We start from the raw sequence: 15,403 nt of genomic DNA, 5'->3' as shown, positions 1-15,403 counted from the left end.
GTAGTCATTGTGTCCTGAGCCGCTGTTGCCACCGGGCCTTTCTGAGCTGTTTGACAGCCAAATAAAGACTCACTGGCATCTTTAATTTGTGTTCACTCTGCTTGACAGTCCTCATATAGTCATCAGTGCTCAAGTTGATCTCCGGCATTGTGAACACATAAATATTTGGTCACTCTAAAGCAGGGACTTTGGAATTTACAGTAGTGTTCAGAATAATAGTAGTGCTGTGTGACTAAAAAGATTAATCCAGGTTTTGAGTATATTTCTTATTGTTACATGGGAAACAAGGTACCAGCAGATTCAGTCGATTCTCACAAATCCAACAAGACCAAGCATTCATGATATGCACACTCTTAAGGCTATGAAATTGGGCTATTAGTAAAAAAAAAAAGTAGAAAAGGGGGTGTTCACAATAATAGTAGTGTGGCATTCAGTCAGTGAGTTCCTCAATTTTGTAGAACAAACAGGTGTGAATCAGGTGTCCCCTATGTAAGGATGAAGCCAGCACCTGTTGAACATGCTTTTCTCTTTGAAAGCCTGAGGAAAATGGGACATTCAAGACATTGTTCAGAAGAACAGCGTAGTTTGATTAAAAACTTGATTGGAGAGGGGAAAACGTATAGGCAGGTGCAAAAAATTATAGGCTGTTCATCTGCAATGATCGCAAATGGATAGAAGAATAACCAGAATGGCAAAGGCTCACCCATTGATCAGCTCCAGGATGATCAAAGACAGTCTGGAGTTACCTGTAAGTCCTGTGACAGTTAGAAGACGCCTGTGTGAAGCTAATTTATTTGCAAGAATCCCCCGCAAAGTCCCTCTGTTAAATAAAAGACATGTGCAGAAGAGGTTACAATTTGCCAAAGAACACATTAACTGGCCTAAAGAGAAATGGAGGAATATTTTGTGGACTGATGAGAGTAAAATTGTTCTTTTTAGGTCCAAGGGCCGCAGACAGTTTGTGAGATGACCCCCAAACTCTGAATTCAAGCCACAGTTCACAGTGAAGACAGTGACGTATGGTGGTGCAAGCATCATGATATGGGCATGTTTCTCCTACTATGGTGTTGGGCCTATATATCGCATACCAGGTATCATGGATCAGTTTGGATATGTCAAAATACTTGAGGTCATGTTGCCTTATGCTGAAGTTGACATGCCCTTGAAATGGGCATTTCAACAAGACAATGACCTCAAGCACACTAGTAAACGAGCAAAACCTTGGTTCCAAACCAACAAAATTAATGCCTTGCAGATGTGAAGAAATCATGAAAAACTGTGGTTATACAACTAAATACTAGTTTAGTGATTCACAGGATTGCCAAAAAAGCAGTTTGAACATAATAGTTTTGAGTTTGTAGCGTCAACAGCAGATGCTACTATTATTGTGAACACCCCCCTTTTCTACTTTTTTTTACTAATAGCCCAATTTCATAGCCTTAAGAGTGTGCATATCATGAATGCTTGGTCTTGTTGGATTTGTGAGAATCTACTGAATCTACTGGTACCTTGTTTCCCATGTAATAAGAAATATACTCAAAACCTGGATTAATCTTTTTAGTCACATAGCACTGCTATTATTCTGAACACTACTATATGTACATGATGGCTGACTGATATCATGATGTGGAGCCATCATCATGATTCAACCCCTTAAATTAATCCTGGGTCTCTTCATTGTGGTTATGTACAAAAAACAAAAATTGTGTCACTGTCCAGCTATTTGTAGATCTAAGTGAATGTCATCAGCACATAAGGCCTTGTTTTTCCTCACACATTGATATATGTCTGTGTGTTTGTCACAGGAAACCCTCTGCCAGAAAGAGGACCGTATAGAGGAACTGGAGGAGGCACTGAGGGAAAGTGTCCAGATCACAGCAGAGAGGGAGGTGGTACTTGCCCAGGAGGAGCAGGCGCGCACACACGCTCAGAAACAGGTACCGTCCTCTCTCTGTCCAGTGCTCGTTTTACTGCATTTGAAAGAAGAAACCAGTAATTGTGAAACCCAAACCGCAAGTCTTTCCTTCCACTCAACCCCTGTCGGTTTATTTCTTTCATAAAAGCACAAATATACTCATTTTCAAAGGATTTCTTTCTGTATTTAGGGCAACGTGTGGACAAACGCTAAAGGAAACGCACAGACACAAACATCATTAGGGCAATATAAGAAGTCTTTCTGACAGCTAAACATCGCCATGCCAAAAGTGGCCAATGGCAACAGTAACGTTCGTGCCCTGTGCCAACTGAGCTCATTCAGGTGTGGCCGCATGAGTGTGTTTGCCCAGTCACTCCTCATTTGGAGAGGAGGTAAATACATCTCTATTTAAAGAACAGTTTGATTTTTGTTCTCTTCAGCTGGCAGCACACAAACGGCTTTTACTTAAATGAAGCGGGTCCCGACCTAATTTTTCATTTTCTAATCTGGTTTATCTGTAATGAGAAGGATGGAGAGTTCATGACAGGGTTGAAGGAGAAGGTTCAAAGGGAAACTGTGAATACCTGTGACTTAACAAAGCCGTAGCGGTGGGGAATGTTCCTTTCAACGTTTATGTGTTTTGACAAGTTTGGCAAGGGGGTGAGGGGGGGCAGAGTGGGCTGTAAGGATGAACACTGCCCTGAAACAACATGGGCCGGTGTAGCTGTTGGCAAAACAGCTGGAATTCATTGTTGTTGCTGCCTGCAATGCGTTGCTTACCAGACACTAAAAGACAGCATGCCAACAGGCGTTTAACTCTCATACCTGTGTCAGGAGAAGCTGGTTTGTCATGCGTCTCATGGACACCAGTTGAATACATATTGGACCCATTCATTCGGTGTTGAATGCTGGTTGAATTCATGTTGACACCATTTACATAGAGTATTTTTGCAGTGCGACAGAATAAAAATAACCAAGGCCCCATTAAAAAACAAACAAACATTAGTTTATCATACTTGCACGCATGCCAAAATCGGCCCGCATCACTTTATTTTTTTATTTTGGAAAATTTCATTGACGGCAGTACAGCTGGTACAAGAATCGGCACGTCCACTAGGTGGCGAGTGTGCTTTGGCCAAAGACGGTCATTTACAACCACAGTCAGTTGCTCCATGTCACTCACACACAGTATGCATGTTTATCAGCTACTAGTGTGCACTACACTGACTGTATTCAACATGGAAACAAGATTTATTTTAAAAAATATCTGATATTTTCACTTCCTCACTTGGTGTGCAGGTGCCGTATGTGTCATTTCTCATGTTTGAAATCGCGTTGTATGTACCAGTTTCTAAAATAAAAAAGTTAAATATCCGTCTGCCCTCATCACTTTTTTCTAATGTCAAGGATAATAAACTAGTGTTTTTGTTTTGTTTTTTTTAATGGGGCCTTAAGGTCTTACAGCCCCAAATCACTAAACGTTGGGACGGTATGAATATTTCTTTCATTGCAGATGGTATGAACCCAAGATATTTCATAGTTGTTGTTTGTGTGTGTGTGTGTGTGTGTGTGTGTGTGTGTGTGTGTGTGTGTGTGTGTGTGTGTGTGTGTGTGTGTGTGTGTGTGTGTGTGTGTGTGTGTGTGTGTGTGTGTGTGTGTGTGTGTGTGTGTGTGTGTGTGTGTGTGTGTGTGTTGTGCTTCATTTCATTTTTCAATGTACATTCCAGAAACCATTGGGAGGCTGAAGCATTTGCTATTTTGTAATGTTGCCATTCCTTCTCAAAACACCTAAGATGTTTTGGCATGAAGGACAGCAAGCAATGACGTTTTTCAGGTGTTATTTTGTCCCGTTCTTCCTGTAAACATGTCTTACAGTGTACAACAGTACGGGCATAACAGATAGTTCAAAAACAATCCTGACGATGTAATCCATAGCTGGCGCATGTACTGACTTATTTGTATACTCGACTTCCATCTGCTTTTTCAGTCCAGCAGAAATTTGTCGAGCTCTTCATCTGACAGCGGCTCTACTTTACCTAGATGCGTCCCAGCAAATATTGCAAATGTCTCCAGATGGCTTGCAGCATACTGGATTTGTTTTTTTTTCTTTTATGTTAGAAGACTGAGCAGCCTCAATAAGCTGCTGAGCGCCGTCGCCACTAGTGTGGTCGCAGCATGCAATGGTACAAAACATATGGAACCTAATTTGCACGCTAAATGGAACCAAAATTTCACAGTAAGTGGAGCACAATGCCAAATGGGATGAATGATCAATATCACGTGACATACAAACCACCAATGAAATGACAAGGATCTATTCAGGTGTTACAAAGTTGACCACATAAAACATGAAATATCTTGGGTTTCATACGGTCTGCAATGAAATAAAAGGCAAATATAAGAACCATTACGGGTTGTCAGATTTGGGGTTGGATGACACCATCAGCAGAACATGTGAATTTGCAGGAAGAATTTGTGAAGCTATAGGCTTGAAATTTGTTTTGTTTTTTTCTCCATAATTTCTTTTAATAAATACATAACTACATTGCTGTGCATATATACTTTGGTAACCTCTACTCTGCACTGTCTCACAAGAAAAGTGGAACAATCATCTCCGATATATTTAGTCTGATGTAATATAACTTTAAGTAATTGTAGCAAGCGATCACCTACAATTTAGCAGAGATATATTGAAATGCTTCAAAATGCCACAAATGGTCATTTTAATTAGCACAGACAGAGTTCACTCAGGCCAGGACGGGGTGCTGGAAAACGTCCTCCTGTTGAAACGCTTCAGTGAAGGAGGAAGGATCAACAACGTCAGCGTGTGGTGAACGAGAGGCGATGGCAGCCAGCCGCTCGGCGCAGCGCTCACCCAACGTCAACAACACTAACTCAGCCTTTCAACGTGTGCACATGCATGTGTTTGCATGCTTGCAGACAGGATAGTGAGACGCACATGCAGGCGTACGGGCACACAGAGGAAAGAAGTGCTAACTGCTCTTCAAACAGCGCACCGACGCGCCGCACAACAGCGCATTCAGCAGGAGCCAAACGGACACAACTTTGGGTTTATAACTGGAAATGTGTCTTTATATACAGCAGTAAATTGCAAATAAATATTTTTGTGCTCACATTTTGGGACTGCGTCACTGCAATTAGCCTTTCACATAATGATTTATACAACGAGGACAGAGCGCGAGACAATTTCCCCTCTTAATGTGTGACTGTGCTGAATTCGGTATTAGCAATCAGGTGCACCCACACAGAAACACACTATAAACACATTCTTATATTGTTATTACTTTTCTGTATGTATTTCATTGATTAGTCCATGAAATTAAATCTAAATTTAACATGAAAATGCATAATATATTCCTTGGCTTTGGAAAAACTTAGACATGTATCTTGGAAAATGCAGTAAATAAATTAAACAGATGCATTACTAGTACTCAAAAACAATAAGCGCTACCGTCTTTGAACTGAACTAATTAAAATGGCATGTAATGAGGATAAACTGGTTGGAGGTTGGTTAAGTTAAACACACCAGCTTGTCAGTTTCTTTTGTTTTTGTTTGCAAAGCCTTAGTCTGGCTGTTTGTATTTATGTAAATAAATCAAATGAATAAATTATTTAATTCACAACTGGTCGCACACGGTTTTGGGAGCATATGTTGCTGCTACTGTGCATCATCACATCTCCCACACTACACAACTGTCCTGAGTCCTGCTTGACAACCAGGCAGGACAACTGGTTCATCTCCCAACATTAGCCATCTAGCTACTGCCGCGAAGGTACATGTGTGCAGAATCATGCTGTCAGAATTGTCCTAATATGGTAGTGACTGATATTCCCTCGCAATTTTAGCAGTATTTGAGATACAAGTAGTGTTTTGAGTCTCTTGAACTATTTGTTTCACACAAAGTCACCTGTCTTGAAAGCAGATGCAAGGAGTTGTTCAGTAGGCGCAAATCCATTTTGGGGTGTATCACGCATTTCCGTTCAAATGGTGGGGCAAAGGTTGGGTTTACCACATTTATTAGGCATGGACATGTGGTACTGCATTACCTAATTAGAGTGGTACATGTTAAACCGGTGTGAGTCAGGCACACAGCCCTGTGGTATTGAGAAAGCAGACGTGAGTGAGTTGATGGATTTGTGGCATCTTGTGAGCATGTGCAGCAGACACCAAAGTTCCCTGAGGTGAAGCAGTGAGGTAGCAAGATGAGATTTCTTCTTTTTCCATGAGTACTTTGATAAATGGGTGTTACTAGGGTTATAACAATTAACCTGTATGAAGCAAAAAAATAATAATTTCAAAGTGTTGTATGCCACTACGGCAATACACGGACCTCTGAATCGTTCTAAATGTACTATGAACCGGTTGATGGCTCGATTTTAGTTAAGCCTGCTTTGCTACTACTTCCACATCCTTCAAATTCTTATAATAATTTAAAAGTCTGCTCTTTTAAGGCTGGTGACAGGGGCATTAACTTTAAGTAAAAACCAAATCAACAGGCAGTAGAAAATAAACGTACCAGTTTGAACTTTACGTTTGGTTCACAGTTTGTTCATACTGTCATACCAGTGCAGAACAGGGAAGCTGTACTGCACTATTTATTCTACGCTAGCTTCTTCTTTGCTTCTTCTATGCTGTGTTTTATTCTACTGTATGTGGTGCTGCCCCCAGTGGTGAACAAAAGGAGAGCGGAGGCAGTGCTCACATGCTGCAGCATAGTAGTAAAAACCTGAAGAAGGTTCCCGTGACTGTAATGAGGACAGGCTGCACCCGGTATCACAGTCAAACCAGGACCAGATGAAAATACAACAGTTGTCATTTGTATGAGTCATTTTGTGAGGGTTGATCAAAGGTGTGTGTGTGTGTCTGTGTGCACGCGACACTGGGTAAACAGTGTGACACACTGCGTCTGTCTAAACCAAAGACCTCTCCTCATCCTTCGTCCAGACATTTTTAATTCTTTAACTCAACACCCTTTTATTCCTCTTTAAATGAAACATAAATAATTTTGTAGCTAATCGCTCCGATTCAAGACTGAAGCGGTTGCTCTCCTCCTCTCTGCTCCTCCTTTTTCCAACCCAGCCTCATCACTCCTCATCCCTCCATCCTTCCATCACTTGTGTCAACAAAAGGCCTTTTTCTCCTCCTCTCCACTCCTCTCCTCCTTTGCTGCTCCTCTTTCTGCCTTGTCTGGACTCCTTTTGTTTTTTTAAAGCACTGCCTGTTTCTTGCTGTGGAATATTTTGTGCTCTGTCTGCACTTTTCTCGCTTTCGGCTCCTTTTCTCTTTTTTGTTTTCTTCTTCTCTCTCGCGCTCTCTTCCTCTTTTGTTTTGCACATATAACGTATCTCTCTCCTTTCTCTTCCCCCTTTTTCCTTCACATTTTTGTTTTTTCCATCCACGTCTTTGTTAATTCCGACCGCCTTTGTTCTTGCCATCTTTGTCTTTTCACCCTTTGCTTTTTGCTCTTTTGAATTTCTCATTATTTATTCCCTTCCCATGATTTGCCCCCTTTTCTGACATTGCACATCTTCGCTCTACTCTTCTTCTTCTCGTTTCTCCTGTCTTTACTCTTACCTCTCTCATTGCCTTACATCCTTTTCTTTATCGTTTCTGTCTTTCCTCCCATCCCATAATGCCATCCTCACGCTTCCTTTTCTCTCATTCACTGCTTTTTTCCCCCGATGCAGCTCGCTCACATTTCAGTGCATGAGTTCACCACCACCAGCTTTAGGTGGTCAAAGGTAACAAACGCTGCACACCTCACTCACCTACATTTGACATTCATTCACATTTCCATCATAAAGCTTTTTCCTCTTTATTCCTGGTTCTAATAATTATTTTTCCTATTGCTGAATTTTAACTTAAATTACTTCTTTGGAATGCTTTTAAAAATCTTGTATTCATTAAAAATATACGCTAAATAAAATGTTTGGTTTCAACATGGTGCTTCTCTGTCTTTTCCATTTAATTATAAATAAACTCACTATTTCTAATACATGCCACATTAATTTGAAACTTCTGTTTGCAGCAACATGTTAGACAGAAATGGTGAATAAATAAAAACTATGTGAGATGATTTATTTCTAGGGCTCGTGTCTTGACTGTCTGTGGTGCATAGTGCAAGTCTATTTGGGGCCTGTCCATCCACACAATCTGATTTAGACATTGGGAAATTTTTGCGCAAATCAGGTCTTCCAGAGTGGAATGTCCAGAGATGTGTTGTAGTTCCTGTACTCTTCAAGGCTTGATTGGACTGGGTGTTGGGTTTGGATGTGAATCCCAGTGGATTAGGTTCTGTTGTTGGTGAGAAAAGTTTGTAGACCTCGACTTTGTGGGTGTGGCTGTGATCTTTGCAGAATCAGTGGTGGCCTGTACGGCAGCAGTTGAGAAGCAGAGTGAGGAATCGGAGTGTCTGAGTTTGTGACCGACCTGGATCAACAAGATCCAGGCTTTCAATGAGTTCCTGGACTCAGCCATCAGAAGTATATCTCTATGCTGTGAAAGTATCAGTGTTGTAGCGACATTGAGCGACGTCGGCAGTGACCTTCATGCGTCTGTGTCCGTGGCTTTTGAGATTGAGAGATGGTTGGGAAGAGCTTATCAGTCATGAGGTGTTTCCCCATTCAAAAATGTGACCTCCGTACAGCCAAAAGCAAATTCTGCTAAGGGTACGTCCTACCCGAAACAAAACATCGTGTAATATATCTATTTTTCTGTCTTTTTCTGATGTGTACTGTACTAATTATTATGTTTCTTGATGATTGTGATTAAATTTGCTCATGTCTATTCAGGGTGGCAATACTTGGTTGCCTGTTGTAGTATTAATTTTTATTGATTTTTTTGTTTGTTTGTTTGTTTTATTTCATAATTATAAGAATTTTGTGCTTACACACTGAGTAACAAAGTGTTGGACATGCCTCAATTACACTTACACTGTGTGATTTAGACTGTGCCATATAGATCAATAAGATAGGGCCTTTGTCTTTTTTTGTTGTTGTTTTGAGTAGTAGTTAGGTTTTTTTTTTTATTTATGTTAGCACCAAGTACCGCAGCAATTTCCTAATGTTGTGAACTTGTTCACTCATGGAAATAAATCTTTTCTGATTCTGATTAATTATGCAATAGTTGATTTCTTTGTGACACTTTTCTCTAAGTTAGTTCACTTCTACTTTTTTCTTATTTGCTTATCTTGTATGTGGTCTTAAAGAAACAATGTTGTTTTGTTTTTCTTTTTACCTCAGTATGTCAAAATATTGGGCATGTAACTGCACTGAAGAACTAGAGTGCCAAGGGCCCTGTGGGTTACCGGATAAATTAAAGCCCAAGGCAAAATGGCCATTTTCAGTATACAAAATGGCCACCATTTTCAAATGAAGGAATCTACACAAATAATTTTGGGACAGGAACGATGTCAATGGGCAGTATTGTGCACTTGTTGAATTAAAAGAAAAGTTATCTGACAGATTTTGAGAAAATTGGGTCCCAGTACCCAAATGAGATGTGTTTGAAATAAAAATGGCTGCCATTTCTAAACAAACAAATCTGTGACTATAATTTTTTTGACGTGAAATATGTCAGCAACCCATATTATGCCCTTGACAAATTAGAAAAAAGGTATAAGACAGTTTTTGAGAAAATTGCCTTTAAGTGCTCAAAATGGCTATTTTCAGCATAAAAATGGCTGCCATTTCCAAACGAAAGAATCTACGAATATGATTTTTAGACGAGAACAATGTCAATGATCCATATTACACTCTTGCCAAATTAGAGAAAAGTTATCAGCTTTGAGAATATCGCCTTTAAGTGCTCAAAATGGCTATTTTCAGCATAAAAATGGCCGCCATTTCCAAACAAATGAATCTACGAATATGATTTTTAGACGGAACAATGTCAGTGACCCATATTATACTCTTGCCAAATTAGAAAAAAGTTATCAGACGGTTGTTGAGGTATCGCAATAAACAGGTGATGACTATGCTACAACAGAGGGCTAGCAGCCTATTGGCCGGTAACCCCCCCCCCCCCCCAAAAAAAGGGGCTTCTATACTCGTTCTCTCTCTCTCTCTCTCTCTCTCTCTCTCTCTCTCTCTCTCTCTCTCTCTCTCTCTCTCTCTCTCTCTCTCTGTATGCATATATATATATATATATATATATATATATATATATATATATATATATATATATAGTCATACACCTGCATTTTGTTTTGCATATGGGTCAAATGGGACTTGAGACAAAAAAAAAGAAAAGGCAAAAGAAATAATTTGACTTGCGTGGAACACTAAAGAGTCAAACATTAATAATAAACGATCAGTTCTATTTGCACGATTTATTGAGACAATGATACATAAAGTAGTGAAAATAATAATTTTTGGCATCACACAAAGGGACGTATGTCACTAAAACCGAAATTAATCAGTGATTCAGACGCCTCCACAAAATGCTCAGATATAAATCATATCTGTGGGAAGCAAAACATAACGACAGTTAAACGGAAACAGAAATATCAGCTTGATGTAGTATGTTGGAACGCGAGAAGCCGTTATCAAATTAGGTTGCTGTGTGTGTACGTGTGTTAGGTGGAGGACTTAATGGTTGCCATGGAGAAGGTGAAACAGGAACTGGAGGTGATGAAAGCCAAGCTGTCATCAACTCAGCTCTCACTGGCTGAGAAGGAAGGTCACCTGACCGCCCTGCGGGCTGAGAGGCGGAAACACCTGGAAGAGCTGCTGGAGATGAAGTAAGGACACAAAAGCACATTTTAAAATCTTTATGAACATAAAGTCACGCATACACCCCCTGGACACTTCTAACTTCTACACTGTATTCCTGCATTTGTACTGTAAACAGTTTTTCATAGTTTTCTCTATTGTCTCCTGAGAATTATTGTAGTAGTATAATTTAATCCAGTCGTATTTTGTTTCATCATTGATTTTTATTTTTAGTGAGTCAGTGCAATATTAGAAGCTCAGATTTTGCTTGTGGTTTGATTTTGTGCAGGGGCGTAGCCAGTAATTAATTGTGAGACAGGGTAGGCATTGTGATCATTTTCCACCACTAAGTTAGCGGAGTCTTTGCGATTCAAAAGCGGGATACATTTTATTACACTGGTTGCTGAATCTGTGACATTTTGCTTTGAATTCTGGCAACACTGGATGAAGGAGGGACTCATTGATGTTTTCTCATTAATAAAGCCAGTGTGAATCCTTATCTATAGTTTGTAATGAAGGTAATTTCGTACTGATATTCCCATGATTTCAGGAGAGAGCTGTGTATTTTTCTGTTTTCCTCTCTTTGAGTCACTCTTCAAAACATGCTTTGCACACAGGGTGGCTTTCCTCCTTTTCAACTGTGGTCATCAATTATTTATTTATTTATTTATTTACACATTCAAAATATTGCCACATTTATTCAACCGTGACATCCAGGTTCTCGGCATACAAAGTTAAATATCTGAACTATATGAAGCTATGATAGGCTTTTTATTGTTACGGTTTTGGAACTGTGGCATTTTGAAATCACATGCATGCTTTGAAACCTTAATCAGATCCATCACAGGCGTGACTATATTGTTCAAAGTGTCTTTTCTAAGGCTTTTTTTTTTGTGCTTCCAGCAGTTTGACACAGTGAATTGTCTCCTGAAGCAAGTGTTTTATTTTAGTGTTGCAAGTAGGATTGTCACAATAGTAAGTATAGAGTACATCATCCCCAAGACCAGATTTTGTACCATAGTAAAAACTAAACATTAAATTAAAATAAGAAGAAGAAGAAGAATGGCACTGTGGTGGCCAAGCAGTTACTGATCCAGAGCAGAAGGTTGCAGGTTCAAGACCACCCCTGCCCATTATCCATGTAATGTGGAGTTGTGTCAGGAAGGAGATCCTGTGTAAAACTTGTACCAAATCAACAAACAGATCCATCTCAGATCTGCAGTGGCGAACCTGAGTGTAAAAAAGGAGAAGTCAAAGGGACTTACTTACTTATAACACTAATAATAATTTAATAAAAATAGAGCTCAAATAGAGATGTTGTTTAGATAAGAAATAGCTATTCTTTTATGCATTAATTAATAGTATTTACTCAGTACATACATTACCAGTCAGAACTCCAACCAGTCCAAACATGTGACTGGTAGTGTTCAATGGAATTGTACAATCCAGTCATATAGCAGATAAAGAAAAACCTACGGCAGCTAATTAAACTGTTTGTTGAGTTGGGGTTGTTCTACACAGTGTATCTAGTCAATAACGACTATAATATTACTTGATAGAGAAGCCAAAAGAAAAATTACTTGAAATATTACAGTATTGTTTTTCAAAATATTTGACCAGTAGGTGTCAGGATGAGCTGTGATCCGTGCAGATTTGTATGACCCATGATCCAGGAACTTTAGGAGATCTGTACCAGTAACGTTTCAGCACTCAGACATGTCTTTTAACACTTTCTCTGGACTTAGCCGCACTTGTGGTATCTCCAGCAGCTTCCCACGCTGCATCAGTGTTCCAAGAAGCTGGTCATTGGCCACCCTGACATCATCTTCACCAGACACCTCATCAACTATCTTCCTGTCCGTGCCTTCTTCTCGTTATCTCCTCTCTCGGCCTCGGGGCACTTTAAAGCCACGCGGGTTACTACTGCATTAATGCAGTAACTGTGTACCACTGTCGAGCTCCTCATGTGATGATGTTACTTAATATTACTTAAATCGGTGCATTTTGTTTTACATCCTCACTGAAACAATAGAAGAAGAATGTCTGCATTAACGTGCCATACTTGTTAAAAGACATGCAACCTTTACTGTGGCATCGAGGGAACAGAAGGGCATGCAGCCTTTTTTTGTGCATTCTTCTTTTCTGTTTGCACATCTGTCCAGGTGAACTGATTATTGGCGAGTTTATCGTCGTAGGTTCAGTGCTTCAGGGTACGAGACCTTGTTTCGGTACACGAGTTTGATTGTGTGCACAAGCACGTGTGTCGGCAGACAATTTATTGATGTTTCTGGCATCCAGCGGGCCTTCGTCCTTACTGTACGTACATCACACGCACAATTAGATTTAACAGTATCCCCCGGGCTGTCGTATACCGCCACCACTCCACGGCGCCCATCACCTTTTGGTCAGCAATTTGTTCCTTCTCATAACCTGAGCTGTGGTCTTTATGTTTCCATACGCAGATTGTACGTTTTCTACAGAGACCATATATTTATGTGCGGATGGTCTTTCTGCAGCTGATACACCATCTGCACTTTATATACGTCGTCAGGGGATGAATATTGATGACTTATGCCTCCCATGTGTGATAAGATAACCGTGGCAGTTACGCTGTTGACTCGAAAACCGGTGAAGCAGTTTTTCCGAACGTTCATACAAATATTGGTTCTAATACTAACAGGTAAAGCCACAAAATTTAATTGATTAATCAGTTTTGAATTGATTATTAAATGAATTGGCACTTTTTAATTAATTAATTTATTTATTTATATTTTTTGAAGACATCCAAACTTCCATTTCATCTTCTTAAATGTGAATATATTCTGGTTTCTTTACTCTTCTCTGACAGTAAACTGAATCGATTTGGCTTGTGGACAAAACAAGACATTTGAGGACATCACTGGGTGATATTTTTCATAATTTTCTGACATTTTATGGTCTAAACAACCAATGGATTACACCAGAAAATAAACCTCTGCCAATGAAGTTGGAGGAGGTTATGTTTTCTCCCCTGGTTGTTCATTTGTGAACAGCCTGGAGCCCACAATTTTTCATATATCGTTATGCAATTTTTACTGAAGATTCATATTCTGATAGGCAACAACTGATTCGATTTTCTAGGTCAAAGGACAAACTCAGGAAAAATCATGGAAAATTGGAAAAATCCCTGTCTTTAACATTGAACAAATTTTCAAAAATTCATAACTCTGTCAAACGAGGTGCAAACTGGCACTCAAGGAACAGACTGAGTTTGATCCGCATCTGATGCGTATTGAGGATTTAGTGGATATTTGATTTTAACATTGAAAAGCCCTTTTGATATTTATTTTGTATTACAGTTAAGCTTATGAAAAGCCACTTAATAAATTAGCAAAATAATTTTTTTGTTATGTTGTCATTATGGGGTTGTGAGTCGAATTTTGAGGGGAAAAATGAATTTCATCCATTTTGGAGTAAAGCTGTGACATAACAAAATGTGGAAAAAGTGAAGTGCCGTGCATACTTTCTAGATGCACTGTATGTAACAAAATTATTGCTGTGCAAAAGAAAGATTATTTTTCTGATTTAAATCATTAAAAAAAAATCAATTTTTAAATCATAAAATCTCTGGTATGAAAACCTCCACAGGATATTAGTGTTCTTCCTCCATATCTGTAGTCCAGACAGTGCAGTTTTGTGAAAGTTCTTCTCATCCACGCTGCTGTTTGTGTTGGTCAGCACTTCCTCTGACTTCAGAGCATTTCCAGCTGCTGCCAACTGTGTGCTTGTTGTTTCTTGATCAAAAGCAGTTCAGTTTGTCTCACCTAGAGCACATTAGAAGTGCTTTCACTTTCAGAAGCTTGCAAATTCCCTGCAGAGCTGTTTCACGCACAGATAGGGTGGTTATTTTCAAACCTGTTGCAAAATAAATCCTGGTGTTTTTAACATTATGCAGCTGCAAAACACAGCAGGATATTTTTTTTCAGAGAGTACGCTGATGTTCTTGAGGATGTTTTAATCCATTTCCCCTCAGTTAGAAGAAGTTGAGATGTTTCAAGTGGCAGCTTGTTTTGCTGTGAATTCTGCATGTGATCACATTTTTCTGCAGACGTTTCTGGCTCTCTCCCACGTGCAAAACATGAGATGTTTAATGTCCTGTGTGTCCGATTATCTTGGTGTAATGCGCATGAAACCTTCCGCACACGTGCACACCGGTGTGACTCTGAGGTTTGATGTCTGAATTGTTGTCCGGTTTTACATCAGTGTAAGGTTTAACATTGCAGGAAGATGTGATATACGACCCGCCGGTTTTCACACGCAGACATAGAATATATTAACTTTCATCCAAACACACTCTCTCTAATGCTGAAATGCAACAAACACAGCTGGAACAAGGTTTACGCCGACATTCTGTCTTTCTCGTCTCACTTTCTCACGTTTCCTGCTCCTGCACACTCGTTTCCGTACACAGATTTAACCGTGTGTGCTGCAGTTTTCTCCAGGCTGTCGTATGTGTCGCCGTTGCTCCTTCTCCGCGGTAACCTTAAGTCCTTGATGTGTGTTGTGTCTTTTGGGTGTCCAACAACTTTCTGCACATGTTGCATCATATGTCATGAGGTTGCGACGACAGAAAAGCATCACAAAATGTGGCTACACACTAATGAGATGTTTGTGGCTCAGATATGCTCCAGACACACGTGCATTCATGAGCGTGACAGGTGACGTGTTGGCAGTCGAGCGGCTCCAGTGAATATGTCGAATAATAAAGCATTTTTC

General features: G+C 39.8%; 1 protein-coding gene across 7 annotated transcripts in view; it reads left to right on the top strand.

The window, feature by feature from the left end:
- Window positions 1-15,403, top strand: part of LOC117504381 (ELKS/Rab6-interacting/CAST family member 1-like) — a 203,519-nt gene that overhangs the window by 107,212 nt on the left and 80,904 nt on the right. For all 7 annotated transcript variants that reach the window (XR_004558776.1, XR_004558777.1, XR_004558779.1 and 4 more), the window contains 2 exons: window positions 1,806-1,937; window positions 10,517-10,677. Coding sequence is in view for 1 of the 7 variants with exons in the window: in XM_034163850.1 (XP_034019741.1) it covers window positions 1,806-1,937; window positions 10,517-10,677 (293 nt within the window). In the remaining 6 variants the exon portion in view is untranslated. The remainder of the gene's footprint in view (window positions 1-1,805; window positions 1,938-10,516; window positions 10,678-15,403) is intronic.

This window comes from Thalassophryne amazonica, chromosome 22 (assembly GCF_902500255.1).
Source record: "Thalassophryne amazonica chromosome 22, fThaAma1.1, whole genome shotgun sequence".
NCBI classification, from domain to species: Eukaryota; Metazoa; Chordata; class Actinopteri; order Batrachoidiformes; family Batrachoididae; genus Thalassophryne; species Thalassophryne amazonica.
Note: the sequence above shows the minus strand (reverse complement) of the source record. Positions and strands in the feature narration are given on the sequence as shown.